Source organism: Mesocricetus auratus, unplaced genomic scaffold (genome assembly GCF_017639785.1).
Source record: "Mesocricetus auratus isolate SY011 unplaced genomic scaffold, BCM_Maur_2.0 Super-Scaffold_100025, whole genome shotgun sequence".
Taxonomy (NCBI): domain Eukaryota; kingdom Metazoa; phylum Chordata; class Mammalia; order Rodentia; family Cricetidae; genus Mesocricetus; species Mesocricetus auratus.
The window spans coordinates 14,095,971-14,116,760 of NW_024429206.1; the positions used below are offsets into that span (position 1 = coordinate 14,095,971).

The 20,790-nt window shown below is 49.4% G+C and overlaps 1 protein-coding gene across 2 annotated transcripts in view; it reads left to right on the plus strand.

The window, feature by feature from the left end:
* Positions 1–8,632: 8,632 nt before the first annotated feature.
* Positions 8,633–20,790, plus strand: part of Tmem120b (transmembrane protein 120B) — a 41,774-nt gene continuing 29,616 nt past the window's right edge. Inside the window, exon 1 of one of the 2 annotated variants that reach the window (XR_002385020.2) lies at positions 8,633–8,829. Coding sequence is in view for 1 of the 2 variants with exons in the window: in XM_021233342.2 (XP_021089001.1) it covers positions 8,761–8,829 (69 nt within the window). In the remaining variant the exon portion in view is untranslated. The remainder of the gene's footprint in view (positions 8,830–20,790) is intronic. The other variant, XM_021233342.2, reaches the window with a different exon arrangement.

Consider the following 20,790-nt stretch of genomic DNA (forward strand, 5'->3'; position numbering starts at 1 on the left):
CGAACTCACAGAGACCCACCTGCCTCTGCCTCCCGAGTGCTGGGTCTCAACCGCCGGGTGCCCCTCTGCATTTTAGCAACTTTGACATTAGGGAATCCAGAATGGGTGCTGGTGGCACACACCTTTAATCCTAGCACTCAGGTGGATCTCTGCGAGTTCGAGGACAGCCTGGTCTACAGAGTGAGTTCCAGGACAGCCAGGGCTGTTACACAGAGAAACCCTGTCTTGAAAGAAAAAAAACTGGAGAAGCCATGGATCTGTGGCTTACACAGGTGGTCCCAGCATGTAGGACGCTGTAGCAGGGGACTACCAAAAGTTCAAGGTCATCCTGGAATGTATACCCTCCCCCCAACACAACAAATTGCCTTTATTTTGGTATGCATCCACATTTCAACATTTAGTGGTCCTGAACAGAGTGGGGAAGGTGGCAAGAGCCAGGAGGCCTGGCCCAGGGACCTGGAAATGCAATGCAGTGACACAGCTCCTCTGGGTCCTTGTCTGAGGAGCAGTGACTTTGAGACCTGAGTCTGATGGGTCAGGTCCAGCTGTCCGGCCCCACATCAGACCAGATGGGTGGTGGGGTGACATGAGAACTCTGTCCAAACCTCTTCAGTGTGTAAAAGCAAAGCGATTTTGGGAAAAGGACTTAGGACTCTCTGCATGGCCTTCCTCTAGGCGGACCCACCAGGGACTCAGCACTAGCAGGCCTGAATCTCCCCACGACTGTTCTGATCACTTGGAGACCTGAGCTCAGCTGATGGTGGCCCAGGATGGAGGACAAGGCACTCCCTTCCTAGACTGGTGGCAAGTGAACCTGAGCTTAGAGGGAAGCCAGGTTCTTCCTACCTCATCTGGTGGCTTCTGGGGTGGTGATGGGCAATAGAGAGTTGAGGAGGATGGGAGAGGAGCACCTCTTTCTTTATAAAGGTGGGGAGAAAGCAAGCCTTGCATTCCTCACCCATGGCCAATTTCAGAGGGAGAGGAAGGCTACAATCTGAGCTTTGGCAAAGGGTGTGAGTGGAGGAGTTGGGACAATGGCTTGGATGGAACATCACACAAGACTTAGGAAAACAGGGGTACAGTCAAGGTACCCCAAGCCCCACAGTAGTCCTAGGGCTGCCACCTAGAGCCTTCCCATCTAAGGGCAACTGTGATGGGAGGGCAGGGGAGGCAGATCCAGGCCACGAGTCAGCAGGAGATTGTGTGTGACATGTCTGTTCACAGTTGCATTAGCTGTGCCCACCGCTCCCAACGGAAACTGATTTCAATACACCTGCTTGATCCCAGAAGTTCAACTAGGCAGCTAGGCAGCCAGCGGTTACACCCGACAGATGTTACACAGTGCAACCTAGGTATTTCAAATGGACAAGAAATCAGTATCAGAACAGTGTCTCAAGATGAAGTCCCAGCTTCCTCTTCAGTACTTTGAGGTCTACAGGTTTGTATCTAGAAAATTCACTACTGTGGAAAAAGAAGACTTAGGTCAGATTGGGGAGGGGAGCCCGGAGCCTTGGTGACTAGGTGCTGTAACTGTCCGTTCGGCAGCGGTGGCAGCTTCATGTTCTCTTGATGCCATCACACACCGAAGCTCCTGCAGGATGACTTTGGCGCTGTGGGAATTCAGCCACTTGGCCAGCAGATCCACTACTCCAACTCCATTTTAACTACTCACAGCGATCATATTGACTTTTTTTTTTTTTTTTTTTTTTTTTTTTTGGTTTTACGAGACAGGGTTTCTCTGTATTGTTTTGGAGGCTGTTGGTCCAGCCCTGCCTCTGCCTCCCGAGTGCTGGGATTATAGGCGTGTACCACCACCGCCCGGCTGACTTTTTTGTTTACAAATCTTACAGATGGGGGTGCCTCTGAGTATTTTAGCCCACATTCTAGTTTAAGGCAGTATAATTAGTTTTCATAAATTGCTCTTAGAGGCTCAATTTTCCCTGTTTGCTTTTGTTTTCTTTTCTTTCCGAGACACGGTTTCTCTGTATTGTTTTGGAGGCTGTCCTGGAACTTGATCTGTAGACCAGGCTGGCCTCAAACTCACAGAGATCCTCCTGCCTCTACCTCCCGGGTGCTGGGATTAAAGGTGTGCACCACCAACACCCGGCTGGCTTTTTTTTTTCCAAGATAGAGTTTACCTGTGTATCCCTGACTGTCCTGAAACTAGTTCTGCAGACCAGGCTGGCCTTGAACTCAGAGATCTGCCTGCCTTTGCTTCTGCGTGGTGAGATTAAAGGCGTGTGCTACCATGCTTAGCCTAGGCTACCTAGTAGGTATCTGTCCAGTCTGGGCTACAATGTGAGCCCCTAACCCAAGGGGGAGAAAAAACTTGCCAGGGGTGGTAGTGCACGCCTTTAATCCCAGGACTTGGGATGCAGACAAAGGCAGATCTCTGTGAGTTTGAGACCAGCCTGGCCTACAAGAGTGAGTTCCAGGGCAGCCTCCAAAGCCACAGAGAAACCCTGTCTTGAACCCCCCCCAAAAAAAGAAAAACCAAAAAATAAAGATAAAGATAAGAAAATTAAAAACCTCGAGGGATTTTGCTTTAGAACACAGATGGTCCCTGACTCACTGTGGTTGGATTTAGTGTTTAGCTTTGTTTTTGTTTTTTTCCTTTCTCATGAGACTGAATCTCCCATTGTAGCCTGGTAGGCTTCAAGTTCCCGATATTTCTGCCTCAACCTAAAATCTACCAAGTCATTCTCTGCTACTTAGTGAGTTTGAGGCCAGCCTGGGCTAAATGATACTGTGTCTTAAAAGAAACATAAAACCCCACTTCCATTACGTGAGACTTCTGACAGCTGATAGAACCCTGTGGTGGGGGAGCCTGCCTGTGCTGTCTCTAGAAGGGCTTGTAGATAATGCAGGTGGAGTCCCAACCCCCCAGATGTTCTGGGGATAGGACCAGCCTCTCCTGCTCAGCCTGGGAAGCTGTAAGGAAGGTTCACCTCACAAATTTTCTACCCAGAGGTGACACTGTCATCCTTCAAGGCTTCCAGGCTTTGCCTCCCAAGTGATGGCATTAAATACCCCTGCCACCATGCCTGGCCCCAAACCCTTTGCCTTTGTTTTGTTTCAGTTAAATCTGTTAAGTAAACCTTTACCTCTTCTTTTTTCTTCTTTCCCTTCCTTTCTCTTAACAACAAAATCATCCAGGTGTAGCGCCACATACCTTCAATTCCAACACCTAGGAGACTGGGGCAGGCAGAGCTATGCGAGTTCCAGGCCAGCCTGAGCTACATAGCAAGAGCTAGGACTACCCTGCGCTACATGGTGAGAGCCAGTATCAGAAGAAAATTTAGTTTTTTTTTTTAATTTAAAAATCCATTTTATGCCGGGCGTTGGTGGCTCACGCCTTTAATCCCAGTACTCGGGAGGCAGAGGCAGGTGGATCTCTGTGAGTTCGAGGCCAGCCTGGTCTACAGAGCGAGTTCCAAGACAGCCTCCAAAGCCACAGGGAAACCCTGTCTCGAAAAACCAAAAAAAAAAAATCCATTTTATGTGTATGAGTGTTTGCCTACATGTATGTATGTGCACCATGTGTGTGCCAGAAGAGGGCATTGGGTCCCCTGAAACTGGAGTTGGGGGTGCTTGTGAGCCCATGTGGGTGCTCTGTGAGAGCTGCAAGTGCTCTTAACTGCTGAGCCATTTCTCCAGCCCTTCAACAAATTACTTTTTTCATTAAATAAAGGATTATTCATTTGTAGTTATTTGTTTTTAATCTGTTTAGGGTTGTGTGTGTGTGTGTGTGTGTGCATGTGCGTGTGGGCACGCCAGAGCATTTGAATGTGCGCTACAACACACAAGTAGAGTCAGAGGACTTTGGGGAGCCGGTTCTCTCCACCTTGTTTTGAAGCAGGACCTCTCTCTATTCTGCTCCTGTGCTGTGAGTGATCCAGGCTTTCCAGTCTATTCTTTTTCTGCTTCCCATTTCACCACCCGAGGAATGCTGGGATTACAGAGGGATGCTCACTACTCCATCAGGCTTTTATGTGAGTTTGTGGGTTCTGGGGGTTGAACTCCAGTTGGAGGCAGGCTCATGATGTACCTAGGTTGGTCTTGAATTTGAGACCACCCAGTGTCAACCTCCTCGATGCTGGAATTACAAGTGTGTCCCATCATGACCAGTTCCTCTCCCAATTTTCACTTTCAGCATTAGACTATGGAAAATATTTATCTGAAGAAAAAACAAAACCAAACAGTCTTCATGTCCTTGAGTGCTCTCCCACCCCGGGGAAAGAGGCTAACACTCTCCCGCAATGCAGCAAGTGGTGTCTGCAACAATCTTCATGTCCTTGAGTGCTCTCCCACCCCGGGGAAAGAGGCTAACACTCTCCCGCAATGCAGCAAGTGGTGTCTGCATTTGCTCACAGCCCACCACTGAGTTTTAGGCACCTCTCACTAATAGCATACTGGGTTAAAAATCAGGGATCAGAGCCCGAATTCGAAGTGGGCCACGAGTTTACATCTCACATGGAGCACATGGTCTCCAATAAGAATGGAAATGCTCCTGACAAAGTCATACCTGACTTTAATCCCAGCACTTGGGAGGTAGAGGCAGGTGGATCTCACTGAGTTCGAGGCCAGCCTGGTTTATAGAGCTAGTTCCAGGACAGCCAGGGCTGTCTCCAAAAGGCAAAAGAGAAAAACAACAACAAAACTGAGCTGCAAGTTAGGAGACAGTTGTGGTATCTTGCTGTGTGATATTTTTTCCTAAGAGACAAGACTAAAGCCATCTTCATCCCACATAGGGCACCAAGGACAGACAGTCTGGGACAGACTGACCAAAGGAAGGGTTCCACTTAAGCCTGTCTTGGAGAGTGGTGAATTAATTGAGGCTGTTCACAGGAGTGTTAGAGAGAGGTGGCTGCATCTCTAAAGGGTCCATCCTGAAATAGGGAGACTCATGCCTTCCTGGAGCACAGGGAGTACCTGGAGCATTTGCATGACTGGCGTCTGGAAGTGCAAAGTCCCTCTTCCTAGTAGTTATTGCTGTTCTAGAATACTTCGGGGGCAGGGAGAGTCCTCACAAATTTCTCAAGTTTCAGGAGCTTCCTGAGGTCTGTAAATGCATTAGAAGTCTCACTGCAAGCCAGATGAAACAACTACACAGTGTCTGGGAGGCAGAGAGGCAGGAGGATCAGGAGTTCAAAGTCACACAAGTTCGAGGCCAGCCTGGGCTACATGAGCCCCTGTCTCAATCCCCTTTCACTCCTTAAAAATAACTGCAGGTATGTTCCTATGTGCATATGTGAGCTTTTCCTGAGTTCTATGAGTGATTGATCTGTGAACCCCAAACACTGTGAGCCCCCTCAGTAGACCACGCCATTATTCATTTCCTCTTAGCATTGGGCAATCATTGATTGAGAGTCAGCTATGAGCTAAGCTCTTGGGATCCAATGACAATGACAATGAAGACAGAGACAAGTTCCTTGTGGTCTCATACAGATTACTAACCCTGGAGAGAAACATACACTCAGCCAGAACAAAACACTTCAGAAAATGATAGCTTGTGTGAAGGAAACAAAGCAGACAGTAGGTAAGTGATTGAAACAAGGTGTGGCTTTCTGGTTATTTTTATTTATTTAAATTTTATTTTATTTTTCCAGACAGGGTTTCTCTGTGTAACAAACAGCCTTGGCTGTCCTGGAACTTGCTTTGTGGACCAGGCTGACCTTGAACTCACAGAGATCCGCCTGCCTTTGTTTAAAATTTATTTTATGCTCATGAATGATTGTCTGTATGTATGTCTGTGTACCACATGCATGTCTGGTGCCTGGAGATTCAGAATAGAGGATCCTACCCCAAGGACTGGAGTTGAAGATGGTTATAAACTACTATGTGGTTGCTGCGAATTGAACCTGGGTCCCTGGAGGAGCAGTCAGTGCTCTTCCCTGTTGACACTGTTGCCCGTTTTCTGTTTTTGGAGAGTCATTATAACGCAGAGGAAAATGTGCTGATGTGCTAATATTCACTGCCTCACAGTATGGCCTTACGTGGGAATTTGGTGTTTGCAGATGTTATTAGTCGAAATGAGGTTACATTAGCAAATGGTATTGTCTTCATTGCAACACAGTGCATACCTCAAAGGAGGCAAGAGATATTCTGTCCTGGGCTTGAGACATGGCTCAGCACTTAAGGGCACTGGCTGCTCTTGCAGGGGTCCCAAATTGGGTTCTCAGCACCCATACAGTGGCTCACAATCAGCTCTAGTTTCAGAGATTCCTTGAGTGCCAGACACACACATGGTGTGTAGACATACAGGCAAAATATTCATATACATGCTATAAAAAAGTTTTTTTAAGGGAGGTATTTTATTCTGGAGCCAAATATCCATGGCATAGGAACACATATTTAGTACCCTGAAGTCCATGTCCCAATGTGGTAGCAATTGATGAAGTTTTTTTAGTAACTGAACAAAGATGGTCTTAAATCAAGACACTAGAAAATACACTGCAAAAAACATTAAGTTTTAGCCAAATGGAGACATCCTCGTTCTAGGCCTGAGACACAACCTGCTGACACTATTAGTCACTGGCTAGCAGAAACTAAGGTTTTATTAAGTTAATACATTTCAAAAAGTTTTACAAGCTAGTCCCAGAATGTTAGAGCTGGCAAAGAGATGGACAAGGCAAGGCTATTTAGGGGGCTAATGATAGCCCTAGATAAACGGTAATCAGGCTCTGGACCTGCAACATTCCAACCTCTGCAATCACTAAAGTTCTAACCAGTTAACCAGCTTTACTGACGAGTCAAACGAAGGTGCACAGCCGGGCGTTGGTGGTGCACACCTTTAATCCCAGCACTCGGGAGGCAGAGGCAGGCGGATCTCTGTGAGTTCGAGGCCAGCCTGGTCTACAAAGTGAGTTCCAGGACAGCCTCCAAAGCTACAGAGAAACCCTGTCTGGAAAAACCAAAAAAAAAAAAAAAAAAAAGAAGGTGCACTTTCTTTCTGGGAACTTTCATTCTTAAGAGAGGGTACACAGAGAGGCCTCGTGACCACAGGTCAGAGTGGAGTAATGCAGCTGGAAGCCAAGGAGCACCTAGGCAGCAGGGAAAAGACTGTGCAGGCTCTTAGGAGGTACAAGGCTTTGTAGACGCTTTGCTTCCAGCTCTGCAACCTCTAGAGCTGTGAGAGAAAAGCATTCTGTTATTTAGAATAGAATGCATGCCCACTTGTAGTTACTGCAGACCTATGAAACCAATATGAATGTCTTTTAACAGCTCCCAGCTGGTCTGGAACTCACTATTTAGATCAGGCTGGTGTCAAACTTACAGAGATCTGTTGTGATCTTAAAGGTGTGCACCACCAAGCTTGACCTGCAGAATGCTCGCTCGTGCTCTCTCTCTCTCTCTCTCTCTCTCTCTCTCTCTCTCTCTCTCTCTCTCTCTCTCTCTCTGAGTCTCTCTGTTTCTCTGTCTCTTTCTCCCCCCTCTCCCCAGGATTTCTCCATGTAACAGCTCTGGCTGTCCTGGAACTCACTTTGTAGTCCAGGCTGGCCTTGTACTCATAGAGCTCTGCCTGTCGCTACCTCCCATGCTGGGATTAAAGGCGAATGTGCTACCACCACAGCTCTGCACTTTTAACCATTGAATCACCTCTCCAGCCCCTGTTTGTTTTTGTTTTTTGAGACAATCTTGCTATGTTGTCAAGGGTGGTATGGCGTGCAAAACCACATCCAGCTGCAGGTTCATTTGAACGAGGCTCCAGGACTGGGCTAGGAGCTACTACATGAAGATTGAGAAGGAAGAATGCCAAGTCTGGATGAAAATGTCTGGAGAGCTGGATCAAGGGCAGTGAGATAGGAGGTGTGACCGGAAAGCCGGGCTGGTGCAGATCTTGTAGGACTTTGCAGGGAAAGGGAGGTAACTGCATTCAATAAACTTGGAGGTGTTTGTGTCTTTTGAGTGACAGCAGCAGCTGTCAAGAGTCACCTAGTGTCGTAGAGGACAGGAATCTAGGTTGTATTGGTTGCAATAAATACCAATGCCAATGTGATATGACAGAGCCAAGTCTGCTTTTTCCTACCCTGCCCTTGACCTTACTTACTTCATGGCCACTGTCAGCTCTGGCATTCCAGGGCGCTGGCTTTGGCCTCCTAGGTCAGGCAATGTTAAGGGTATATGACTTTTTTTTTTAAACACTTTTTTATTATATATTTAAATTAGAGACAGCTTGCTTCCCATGTCAGTCCCAGCTCCCTCTTCCTTTTCTCCACGCCCACTCCCTCTCCCCAGCCCCCCACCCAATCCCCACTCCATTCCCTAGGGAGGGTAAGGCCCTCCATGGGGGATCTCTAGAGTCTGTCTATAGGTCCGGGGAGAGCCCTCCCCTAGTACATGTCTTTTCTTTCACCTCCCACAAAATCTTTTTCCACCCCACTCTTCCCCCAAATACAATCTAAGTAACAAAAGCCATAAATGTAGATTCCAGATAAGCCCTCCACCCAATCGGAGGAGAAACGTACTACGCTGGAGCCGGAGAAGCGAGGAGACAGACCTAACCAAGTCTGTAAAGGTGAGTCGTCCACGGGGCTGGAGCCAGAGAAGCGCGTGCGCACGCGCGGGCCCCACCCTCGAGGGGTGGGGCTGGCGCCGGGGCGGGGTTCGTGACGTCAGATGCGCGCGTGGCTCCGGCTGCGCAGGAACAGCTGGTACCTCAGGAGGCGGCGAGTGAGCTGGCGGGCGTGGGGTGCTGGTGGCCGGTCGGGCCACGCTGCGGGAGCCGCCGCCTCCGCCGCCGTCTTGCACCATTGCACCATGTCGGAGCAGCTGGAGAGTTGCGAGCGCGAGTGGCATGAGCTGGAAGGAGAATTTCAGGAGCTGCAGGTAGGGCCGGACCACCTGGTCCCGCAACTCTGCTACTACCTGCGGTGCGGTGCCTTCCCCATCTAGCCACCCCAGCCCCGGAGGTGGGGCGATAGGACCCAGAGGATGGCCCAGGCTGTGCGACCGATGGGATACTGGGTGGCCTGGCACAGCCCCTTCCTATCTTCCAGCCTCTTTGACTCCTTAGCCTCGTGGGGCGTTCGGTCGGAACCCCCATTCTCCCGCCCTGTCACCCGCTCTTTGCTCCACGCTCCCCTTTCGCTGCAGAAAGTTGGTCTCTGGCCCCCGAGGATGAGTTCCAGGTGTGTTCTTGAGGAAATAGTAACACTCAAAGGACATCAGACCGGCCCCCACGCAGGGGTCGCCCTCAACTCTGCTATTCTCCATCCAGCTGCCGCTGGCAGCTCAACTACTTGCTGTCTGTTAGAGGGGCAGCCCTTCCCTGCAGCTGCGCTGTGAGAGATGCTCTTAGTAGTTTTCACCTTGAAACCTTAGGCAGTTTTTAAGTATCATAGACCACAGTTATAGCCCTGTCTTTGGGGGTTCTGATGTGGTTCTGCTTGAAGGCTGCTGCAAGCTGAGTTTGTCATTGCGAATGGCAGGTATCTGTCGGTTGACAGCTGGCTGCTCACCCAGCGATAGAGGACTGCACCCAACCCTCACCCTGTGGCTCAGAGCTTTCCACCTGGTAGTTCGAAGGTAGATACAAGAGCTGGCTCTGGAGAGAATGGCATCGCGGCCAGGTCCCATAGGGTCCTTCCTAAGAGGTCCAAAGAGGCCTCAGCTGCGGCTCTGGGGACTAGAGACTCAGGAAACCTTGGGGATGTCCAAGAGGAACAACACATGGTTCCCTCTTGAGCCACTGGGTTGCCTGGAGTCACTGACACCCCCACACCCTCCTCCCCTCACAGACAAGTTTCATCTCCCTTGTCCATGTCGTTCTGTCAGCTGAGCTGCTCTCCTGTGTGTCCAGAGGAGGGTGTTGTGGGGTGCTGTGATGGGCCTTTCTAAAGCGAGGCTGTAGATCTTGATGCAGGTGCAGAGGGATGCTGGGAACCATGAACAGGAAGGCATGTGCAAGGACGAGGGTCCCCAGGGCTGTCACCCTTCGTGGTTTCCCCCGAATACGTGGGTGGGTTGGTCCCTTCTCTTTCAGATCTAGGCCTTGGGTCCCTCATGGCTCCACCCTCAGGGAGAAGAGTCAGCCACTTCTTTTTTTTCTTTCTTTCTTTTTTTTTTCCGAGACAGGGTTTCTCTGTATTGTTTTGGAGGCTGTCGGACCAGCCCGGCCTTGAACTCACAGAAATCCACCTGCCTCTGCCTCTGGAGTGCTGGGATTAAAGGCGTGCGCCACTACCGCCCGGCCAGCCACTTCTTAATTTGTCCCATTGGGTTATAGTGGTCTTAGAGTTGGGAATGGGAGAAGAGGTTTCCCCAGTAGGACTTCTGTCCACAGATCTTTCCTTTTAGCTTGCCTTTAAAACTGCAAGGAGGAGGAGTCCAACACTACAGAACTATGCAATTAATGCAATTAACAACAATTAGGTAGCAAGTCTTGGCAGGCAGATGTTGCAGAGGAGTTCTTTGATTTGTTATGTTGTGACTTGGACAGGAAGATGTCATGTGTGTCAGATGCTGGAGTGGTTGGGGACAGAGGAGTTATGAGTTGATCTGGATACCGTTGTTGTCAGTTGGTGAGCAGCAGGGGTTGTAGGACGCCCTGTGGAGTGTCCAACGATGCAGCTCTTTAGAGCTCGGAGAACTGGAACAGGCTTGAACTTCTTTTGAGGGAGAGGCATCCAACTGGTGTAGGCTTGGTGGTCAGCTCTTGGGTCTGAGTCTGGTAATGAATGGCTCAGTGTCAGAGACTGGAGCAAAACTTCATATTCTCTCTCTCTCTCTCTCTCTCTCTCTCTCTCTCTCTCTCTCTCTCTCTCTCTCTCTCTCTCTCTCTCTCCCTCCCTTCCGTCCTGCCTCTCTCCCTCTCTCCCTGTATGTATGTGTGTGTATGTATGTATGTATGTATGTGGGTATCCATTTTGCTTGCGTCTGTGCACCACGTGTGTACCTGGTGCCAGAGGAATTCAGGAGAGGATGTCACTGGATCCTTTGGAACTGGAGTTACAGACAGTTGTGAGCCACTCACTATGTGGGTTCTGGGATCCAAACCCAGGTCCTCTTCAAGAGTAGCTAGTGCCCTTAAACCACTAAGCCATTTGTCTCTCCAGCTGGTTATTTTATTTACTAGTTAGTTTTATTTGTGTGTCCTGTGTGTGTATGCCATGAATGTGTCGGTGTTAGATTCCCTAGAACTGGAGTTACCATTTAACATTTTGTTTTTGTTTTTGAGACACTGTTCCACTATAACCCTGGCTGGCTGTGTAAATCAGGCTGGGCTCACATTCACAGATATCTTCTGCCTTTGCCTCCCAAATGGTTTGGGGACCACACAGTTATTTCACTCTGAAAGTTAGTGCTAGGTTTTATTTCGGAAATATCTAGAGTCTGCCTGCTTTTCGCACACATGGGAATTTTGAACTCCTGGGAAGAAAGTGTTCTAAGTCCAGGGTGTCTGTTGTGTGAATGTAGGACAGAGATTCTGATGAGAGACATTTATGGGGAGACAAAGGTGATATGACTCTGTGTGTGTGTGTGTGTGTGTGTGTGTGTGTGTCTGTGTGTGTCTGTGTGTGTGCGCGTGTGCGCGTGCGCATGCAGTTGGTCTGACTGCAACTGGAAAAGTTAACAATAGGAGGGACTTTTTTTTTGTCATCAGGAAATCCTGATTAGCCAAAGTTTTCCTACATCTGCCTACAAATCTGGGATTCTGGGTTTCAGCTTTACACAACTCTTCAATTCTGGGGAGATGTATTTTGTCTGTATTTTACCTCTCATTACTTTTGGAATGGGAAAAAGAGGAAGCTTGTGTCTCAGACCCTGGGATGAGTAAAAGGTCTTTGGAATCCCCCTCACCTACAAAAAGCCCTAGGGTAATGCCTGGGACTTCGGAAAGGGTCTGCTTTCTTTGGCCTTTGCTTTACATTTCCTGGGGCCTTGGTGGACTCTGGGGAAATCTGAGTCCTCATGAAGGCTTAGTGTTCAGGTGGTCTTGCATTGCCCGTCAATCAGAGATCAGTATGGACCTGCCCCTCTGGCCTGTGATGCCATCACAGAAGGTCACTAACAGACACTGGGTTTGTAGATTTAATTGGTTCCTGCCTGATGTCACTGGAAACCTGACCCCATCCTTCCCAGCACAGGAAGCAACCTTTCTCAGTGTCTGGCTTCAGGGATGGGGGGGTTATACCATTGTAAAGATTTGGAGTTTTTACTGCCAATGAAATGGGCATGCCTCTGGCTCCAGAACACAAACAATAAAAATAAGGGGTGAGGGGCTGGAGAAATGGCTCAGTGGTTAAGAGTGTTCAGCTATTCTAGAGGACCCGGGTTCAACTCCCAGCACCCACATGGCAGCTCACAACTGTCTGTAACTCCAGTTCCTGGGGATTTGACACCAATGCACATAAAATAAAGTTAAATGAATTATTAAAAAAAAATAAGGGGGTGAGCCGGGAAGGTCAGTATTGTCTCATTAAGACCCCATTAAGCCGGATGGTGTCGTCCCACTTCTTTAATCCCAGCACTCAGGGAGGCAGAGGCAGGCGGATCTCTGTGAGTTCCAGGCCAGCCTGGTCTACAAAGCTACACAGAGAAACCCCATGAAATTGAGCCTAGGGTTAAGTCATTTACCTAAGGTCACATGCCTTGTAAGTGCTAGTGTCAAGATTTGATCATAGACTGTTTAACGTCACACCTGCATATTCTCCTCCTTCCCTAAAGGTTTATGTTTAATTATGTGTGTGTATGTATGTATGTGTGTGCACATGTGAGTGCAGGAGTTCATGGAGTCCAGAAGAGGATGTCAGATCTTCTGGAACTGGAATTGTGAACTGCCCAACGTGGATACTAGGATCTGAACTCGGGTCCTCTGGAAGAGTAACAAGCACTGTTAATGGCTGAGCATATCTCCATACCCACCCCCTTAATTATAAAAGTGTACATTTACAGCTGGGCAGTGATGGTGGTGCATGCCTTTAATCCCAGCACTCGGGAGGTAGAGGCAAGTAGATCTCTGAGTTCCAGGCCAGCCTGGTCTACAGAGTGAGTTCCAGGCCAGCCAGGGCTACACAGACAGCAAGCCATCACTCCGAGCTTGACAAAGACTGGCAGTAATGTTACCCAATGCCATAGTGAACCTTGTGACACATGAATATCCTGTTTAATCCCAGCAATGGTCCCCTCTGTTCTAGTCATAAGGAGAGCAAAGCTGTGGAACTTGAAAATCGTGGAGGTGGCGGGGTTTGGTGACACCTTTAATCCCAGCACTCAGGAACAGAGAACTGTTGTGAGTTTGAGAGGCCAGGCCGGTCTATGTAGTGAGTTCCAGGACAGATAGATACATAGAGTAATCCTGTCTTAATATAAAAAAAGAAAAGGAGAGGAAAATCTTCTAGTCAGAATCTGAACACTGGACTATTGTTTGAGTCAGATGCTCTTGGGCCCCTAACACAGCAGGCGCCAGAGTATCCTGATTCCTTAAAGCTCTAAGAAGAAAAGTTGTGTGTTTTTTACATTTATTTACATGTGTGTGTGTGAGAGAGAGCGTGTGTGCCATGACTGATGTGTAACGGTCAAAGGACCACTCTCAGGAAGGAGTCCATTCTCTTTCCGCTGTGTGGGTTCCAGACTTGATGGCAAGTGCTTTTACCCTCCAAGCCGTCCCACTGCCCCCAGAAGAAACACTTTGAACTTGCCGAATCTCTTTTCATTCATGTGCAACTTCCTTATGCCCGGTCAAGACTCTTGGTTATAACTGATAGGGACAGAGCCCCGTACTACAGGTTTTTGGCCGGAAAGGGAGCTTATAGACTCCTGAGTTGGGAGTCTAGTTGAAATGACTTTCAGCAAGGTTGGATCCAGGAGCTCAGCGTATGTTTGTCTGTGTCTCGATTTGTCCCTTCTCTTCAGTTTCATTACCAGTCCCCCTTCCCCCTTGATGAGATGACGGTAGCTAAAGCCAGGTATGGTGGCACTCACTTATAATCTCAGCTTTCAGGAGATGAGGCAGGAGGATTTTGAGTTCAAGGCCAGCTTTCTGAGACCTTGGTGTGTGTGTGTGTGTGTGTGTGTGTGTGTGTGTGTGTGTGTGTGTGTGTTGGACAAGCCCTTTTTTTTTTGGCTAAAGCCATGTAATAGAAATTGTCTTCATCTGTGATTTCCAAACTGTGTGTCATGGCAGCCCTCCCCGCCCCAAATAAGGATAATTAAAAATGTCAAGGAGACAGTGAAATGTCAGATCCTGGGTAGCCTGCCCTTCTTTTGATGATGTAGCAGCGCGAGACCATTTCACACAGAGCTCACCTCTTAGCCTTTATCCAGCTGAGGGTACTGAGGCAAGAGCCATGACATAACTCAGCCAGTAAGTGGCAAGCGCACATCTGAAGTCAGCCTGTCTGATCGCAGAGCACAATCACTTACCTATGGTCTTACGCAGCCTCCCTTGCTGAACACCCGTGCATGCAGTCCTACTCACTGTCCTATGGCAGACGTCTCCTGTCAGTCCTGGCACATGACTCAGAATATTTCCCAGTACAGGAATGACACGCTTGAGGTGGAGTGAACTTGCTATGTTTGGTTTTGTTTCCATGGTGATAGGTCCTCCTTAGGGAGAGTCCACATCAGAAAGTCTCCTTGAAGATGCTTTCTTGGACACCAAGCTACATACGAAAGTGATCTCTCAAAGTTTGCCACCAGCAAGTGACACAGCTGTAAGGAGGTATACATTCTGGTGGCCCTGGCTCACTCTGGTGGCCCTGGCTCTGCTGCAATCCGCTGGATTGACACCAACTTCCAGTGCCTCTGGGCCAGAGCTTGTCCGTAGGTGCTGTGGGATCCACCTGTCTGGAGATGCCTGTAAGAGATGTTGGCCAGGAGGTTAGGCTTCCCTCCCTGGATCTGAACTGCATTGTTGTGTTAAGAAGGTGCTTCCAGATGTTTCACAGTCATGCTGGGACCTGGAGTCATTAACCTCACCTTCCCACTGGGGCGGAGCCTGGGGCCTCAGAGGACCAGAGAGGTGGCCTGGATTTGTGCCTCTGTCGGAAACTTGCTTGTTTGTGTCTTCTAAGTGTGGCAGGTGGCAATTGGGAAAGATGCAGGGGCATCCTGGCTCACAGAGCTGTTAGCCTTTTTGTTTGCTTGGTTTTAACCCAGATGCAATCCCTTCTACATTTTGTGTGGTTTTTAGGTGGGCTGTTCATTTTGTTACATTTATTTATTATGGATGGGGCATATGCTACAGCGCACTTGTGGAGGTCAGAGGACAACTTGTGGGCGTAGGTTCTACCTTTTGCCATATGTGTTCTGGGAACTGAAGTCAGGTTGGCAGGCTTAGCTCCAAGACTTGCAAAGATAGTAAAGACCAAGTCCAGTGGGTGTGGTTGCACATCCCTGGACCCCCAGCACTTGGGAAGCAGAAGCAGGAGTGAGTCAGGAGTTCAAGGTCATCGTCAGCTGTATCAGCCAGCCTGGGCTTTGTGAGACCCTGCCTCAAAAATAGAAACACCATCTTTGTGAGTTCGAGGCTGGGCTGGACCGACAGCCTCAAAAACAATACAGAGAAACCCTGTCTCGTAAAAACCAAAAAAAAAAAAAAAAAAAAAAAAAAAAGAAACACCAGATTCCATGTAGAAGGCCCTGGGAAAAAGCAAATAGATCTGTTAAGAGCATTAGTGATTAAAAAAATAAGGAGGTGAGAGTTGGTTTTCAGATGTGCGTAGTTTAAACTGAGCCCCCCAAACTCCCTGTTTAGGTCTAGACTGAATTGTTAAAGGTGAAGGCTGGGAAGGTCCTGCTGTGCCCTTGGTTGGAGCTGTAATCAGGAGCTGTCATCGCTTCAGGGTGCCAACATCACAATTTCGGCCCTCCGGTCCTCTGCTCAGTCCCATCAACCAAGGGGGCCAAGCAGGGGAGCCCAAGATGGGCAACGCATGGGGGTCAGAGAAAAGCAGAACTGATCCAGGGTGGGAATGAGGTACAGAGATAAGCAGCAAAAGTGAGTCGTCTTTTTGTGTGGGGGGGATGGGAGTCCCATCTAGGAAGGATATGGGACCTCTCAACTCCCTGTGCACTGTGAAGTTTTTGTGTCTCACGTAGCCCGGTACATCTTTAACATCTTTAAACTTGATGTCTAGCCAGGAATGACCTTAAACTCCTAATCCCCCTGCTTTCACCTTCTGAGTCCCTGGATTCTACGAATGCATCAACACCAATGCATCAACACCGGCACTGTAGTCCTTACACTGAGGATAGAAGGTGGTTGCTAATTGTGGGAATGTCTGTAATTGGTGTTTTGTTTGTTTGTCTTGTTTTTCAAGACAGGGTTTTTCTTTGTAGCCCCGGCTGTCTTAGAACTCACTCTGTAGACCAGGCTGGCCTGGAACTCAGAGATCCCATGGCCTCTGCCTCCCAGTGCTTCGACTTAAGGCCTATGCCACTGCTTGTAATTGTATTTTTTTTTTTTTTTTTTGGTTTTTCGAGACAGGGTTTCTCTGTGGCTTTGGAGACCGTCCTGGAACTCGCTTGGTAGTCCAGGCTTGTCTCGAACTCACAGAGATCCGCCTGCCTCTGCCTCCCGAGTGCTGGGATTAAAGGCGGGCGTCACCAACGCCCGGCTTTGTAATTGTATTTTTAACAGTTATTTTTAGATGTATTTATTTAAGGTATATGAGTGTTTTGCCTGTGTGTATGTGTTATAAGATCTCTTTGAAGTAGAGGAACCAATGGTTGTGAGCCACCATGTGGGTACTGGGAACTGAACTCAGGTCCTCTGTGAGAGCAGCCAGTGCTCTTAACCACTGAGCCATCTCTCCAGCCCCTGTAGCTTTTGCTCTTGGCAAGTAAGCATCAGCCTTTGATTCTTCCCTGGCAGTGTCTTTATGACCATCTGCCCCTCCCAGCGCCTCCCCTCCACCTTTAGGTGTGATAGATTGCGTGCTTTTGTTTGTACGTGTGGACCGCTCTTACACTAGACAGTTGGGGACCTGGGCTTGCTGTCTGTGGAGCAGTCCTCTACACAGCTGTCTGTCTGTCATGCTACTCCCAACACCCTGGATTAGTTTTAGAAGTAGCAGCTTGATGTGGGAGTCAATCATGTTTAATAAGCTGGTTTAAAAAGCAAAGGGTTGTCTGCCGAGAGCTAGCTTCCAGTTTGCGGTGAGTTATCTCCCGTGTTCCAACCCACTATTAAGTTAGAAGTAAAAACAAAGTTCAGGCCTGGCAGTGGTGGCGCATGCCTTTAATCTCAGCATTCTGGAGGCAGAGGCAGGTAGATCTCTGTGAGTTCGAGGCCAGCCTGGTCTACAGAGTGAGTTCCAGGACAGCCTCCAAAGCAATACAGAGACACCCTGTCTTGAAAAACAAACAAACAAAAGAATGAAAGAAAAAGATGGACATGGTGGCACATACCTTTAATCCCAGCATTTGGGAGGCAAAGGCAGGCAGTTCTCTGTGAGTTTTGTTTATTTATTTAATTTTTTTTTCAAGGCAGGGTTTCCCTGTGTGGCTTTCGAGTCTGTCCTGGAACTAGCTCTTGTAGACCAGGCTGGTCACGAACTCACAGAGAGGAGTTTAAGGCCAGGCTGGTCTGCATAGCTGATTCCAAAGTCATAGGATGAGACCCTGCCTCTAAGGAGGTGGTTGGGTGGAGGCGGATTTACTTTACTTTACAGTCCTGCAAGTCTGTTAGTAAAAGCACACCACACCCAGAGGAGACAGATGGCCGGCTGCGGTGCCGTAGTGTGTGTGGGGGGGAAGGGGGGCATGCTGGCCCCACGCTCTCTCAGCTCTTCTCACCATGACCCCTAGCACAAGCTCTCCAGCCCAGAGGCTTCCCTTCCCCCAGGGCCTCATTCCTACAGAACCCTGCCACGCCTCCCACGCCCCCTCTTCCTGGTTGGTCTTGGCTCTCTCTGGGCTCTCTTCAGCCCCCTCTCCTGGCTCTCTCTTCCCTTTGCACGCGCGCGCGCGCGCGCGCACACACACACACACACACACACACACACACACACACACACACCTACCTGCACTTACTCCCTCACCGTCCCCTCTTTCTTTTCTGTCAGGCCGTGTTCAGTCCCTGCTCTGGGCTCTTCCAGATGTCTGTGTCTGTACTCTCTCCATCAGACTTACAATAAAAACCTCCTCAACCGTACCTGGGGCAGCCATGCCCTCATCTCATTGAGCCCCAGCATCCTATTTAGTGGTTCTGAGGGTGAAACCCAGGGCCTCTTGCATGCTGGGCAAACCCTCTACCAACTAAGCTGTATCCGCTTACAAAAAGGCACATTCTACCGGGCGTTGGTGGTGCACGCCTTTAATCTCAGCACTCTGGAGGCAGTTCTGGGTTCTGGGGTTGGTGCAAAAGCTACCCCACATAGATGCTCAGGAATCTTCATGCTTGGCTGTCTCCTTAGCTACTGGCTGGATGTAAGAACCGCTCGAGTGGCTTCCAAAGTCCTTATTTGTAGCTTTTTTTTTTTTAAGAGAAGAGGGCTGCGCCTGCTGCGCAGCCTGTGTCCGAGAATGTGTGGAGGGTGTCGGGGATTGACAACACAGAGACCAGAAGGCTCCTCAAGGAGGCTCTCCTTTATTCCTACTCTGGCTGGTTATTATAAACCCTGACACCAGAGGAGGAGGTGGGTGGCTAGAAAGAGGGATAGTCTTTGGAAAAGGTCGAGACCAGGTTGTTCCCGTGGGCCAGCCCTTTTCAGGAACTTATTGCCCCGGCATTGTATTGTTTTTAGTAAACATGTTTTAGTAAACATTGTCTTACAGCTGCCTGGTCCCAGGCTGATGGGGAAGTGGGTCTCTGCTCAAGGTCTGGTGTCCCCACAAAGAGTGCTCTGGGGGTGACTGGTCATTAGACCAAGGTCTGTGGTTTCTCCTCTCACCTCCCGTGGTTAACTCTACCCAGGAGGGAAGTTACAGGCCTTGTCCCGTCAGTGTGGATCTGGCACCTGCTTGTGTGGCGGAGTAAGACCTGGTACCGCCACGCAGGGTGGCGCAGTGGAGTGTGCCTGCTTGTGCAGCTGGAATCCAAGGACAGGACTCCAGAGGGAAGCAGACGCAGGAGAGGGCTCAACTTACATTTCCCTCTCAGCCTCAGCTGGGTTCATTCTTATGCAGACCTGGGTAGGACAGCCATGTTAGCTCTAGACCTCCATCTTACCACCTTCCGAGCTAGTGGGAACAAGGCCACCCTGCTCTGACAGTCCCTTACGAGCCCCAAATGCCCATCCTTGTATCAGCCAGCTGGGTTGGCGGTGGGGGGTGCTGAGGTCCTAGTTGGCCAGGCCCGGGCCATATGCCCTGGGGTCTAAGGCAGGGCCAGTCTCACTCCTGGCCAGGTCTCATAGATGAATGTGGGGAGAGATTGGTCTCCAAAGAAATCTGCGGAAGTGGAAGCCTGTCTCACCGGAAAAGACAACAGAAGGTCTCTGTCTGGCCAGCTGGCTCCTCGGGAGGAGGCCAAGGTTACTTGGAGGAAAGGAAGTTATGGACAATGCTGTCATTTGGATGCAAAGTGTCTCCCACAGGCTCATGTTCTGTGCTCTTGAGCCGAAGCTGGTCGTGCTGTTTTGAAGGCAGTAGAGCCTTTAGGGGCTAGGCCTGTTTGATGGAAAGTGGTTTACCAGAGGTGCGACTTCCAGGGTTATACCTGCCCCTGCTCCCTCTGCCTCCTGAACCTCAGTGCCGGGCATTTGAACACTGGGTTCCCTGGTTGGTGTTGCTGTCTGGGGCGGTTTAGGAGGCACAGCCTTGCTGGAGGAGGTGCATCACCGTGGGCGGACTTTGAGGTTGAAAGCCTTGTACCACCTCCAGTTCGTTCACTCAGCTTCCTGCCGGACCGCCCCATTGCCACACTTGCCCTGCTGTAATGATTCTTATTCCTCTGGAACCATAGGCCAAACAAACGCTTCTGTAGGCTGCATTGGTCATGGTGTCTTATCAGAGCCTAACACAGAAGTTGGTACCATCTTTTTTGGGTGACCATGGAGGACTTGGGAACGTTGGACTGGAAAAGCTGTAAACAGAATATAGGAGTTTGGAAGGTGGTAGCGCCGAGGCAGTGGGGACCGTGGAGACCCAGCTCAGGTTTCCAAGGGGAAACCATTTTAGCAACTGGGCTAGAGGCCGTTCGTGTGATATTTTGGCTACCTTCCTGTGTTAAGAGCTTGCCCGAGGCTAAATCCAAAAGCGGTAGCATGGTTTCTTTGACAGTGGCACTTTCAGGGCTCTGTGGTGTGACTGCAATGAAAAGGAGCAGGAGCCGGGCGGTGGTGGCACATGCCTTTAATCCCAGCACTCCAGAGGCAGAGGCAGGCGGATCTCTGTGAGTTCGAGGCCGGGCTGGACCGACAGCCTCCAAAACAATACAGAGAAACCCTGTCTCATAAAAACCAAAAAAAAAAAAAAAAAAAAAAAAAAAAAAAGGAGCAGGAGGGACAGAAAGAAATAGGAAGCACACAATTTGCAGAGGAAAAGAGCACCAGGAAATCAGCGTTACAGCCAGGGCTTGTGCTGAAAGAGATGAGATGTCTGTCCATGGAGGAGAGGCTGCCTGCTCAGTCCTCGAGTCAAAGGAAGGTTGCCCTGGGCAAGATCCTGCCCAGTTAAGCTTCCAACCTGTAAAAGAGTGGGAGGAATTTCTGCTTCCAGAAAGCAATCAAATCAAAGCTGCTGATGTGGTTCAAGGGGTGGGGGTGGGGGGCAGGATGCTTCCCCAGCTGGTGGTGGCACTTGGCAGTGCAGGAGGCCTGAAGGGTGCAGGAGTGAAGGAGGTGTGGGTTCTCCCTGCATGGTTCCAGCGAGCCCCTCAAGTCAGGCAGTGTGTGGCAGCGG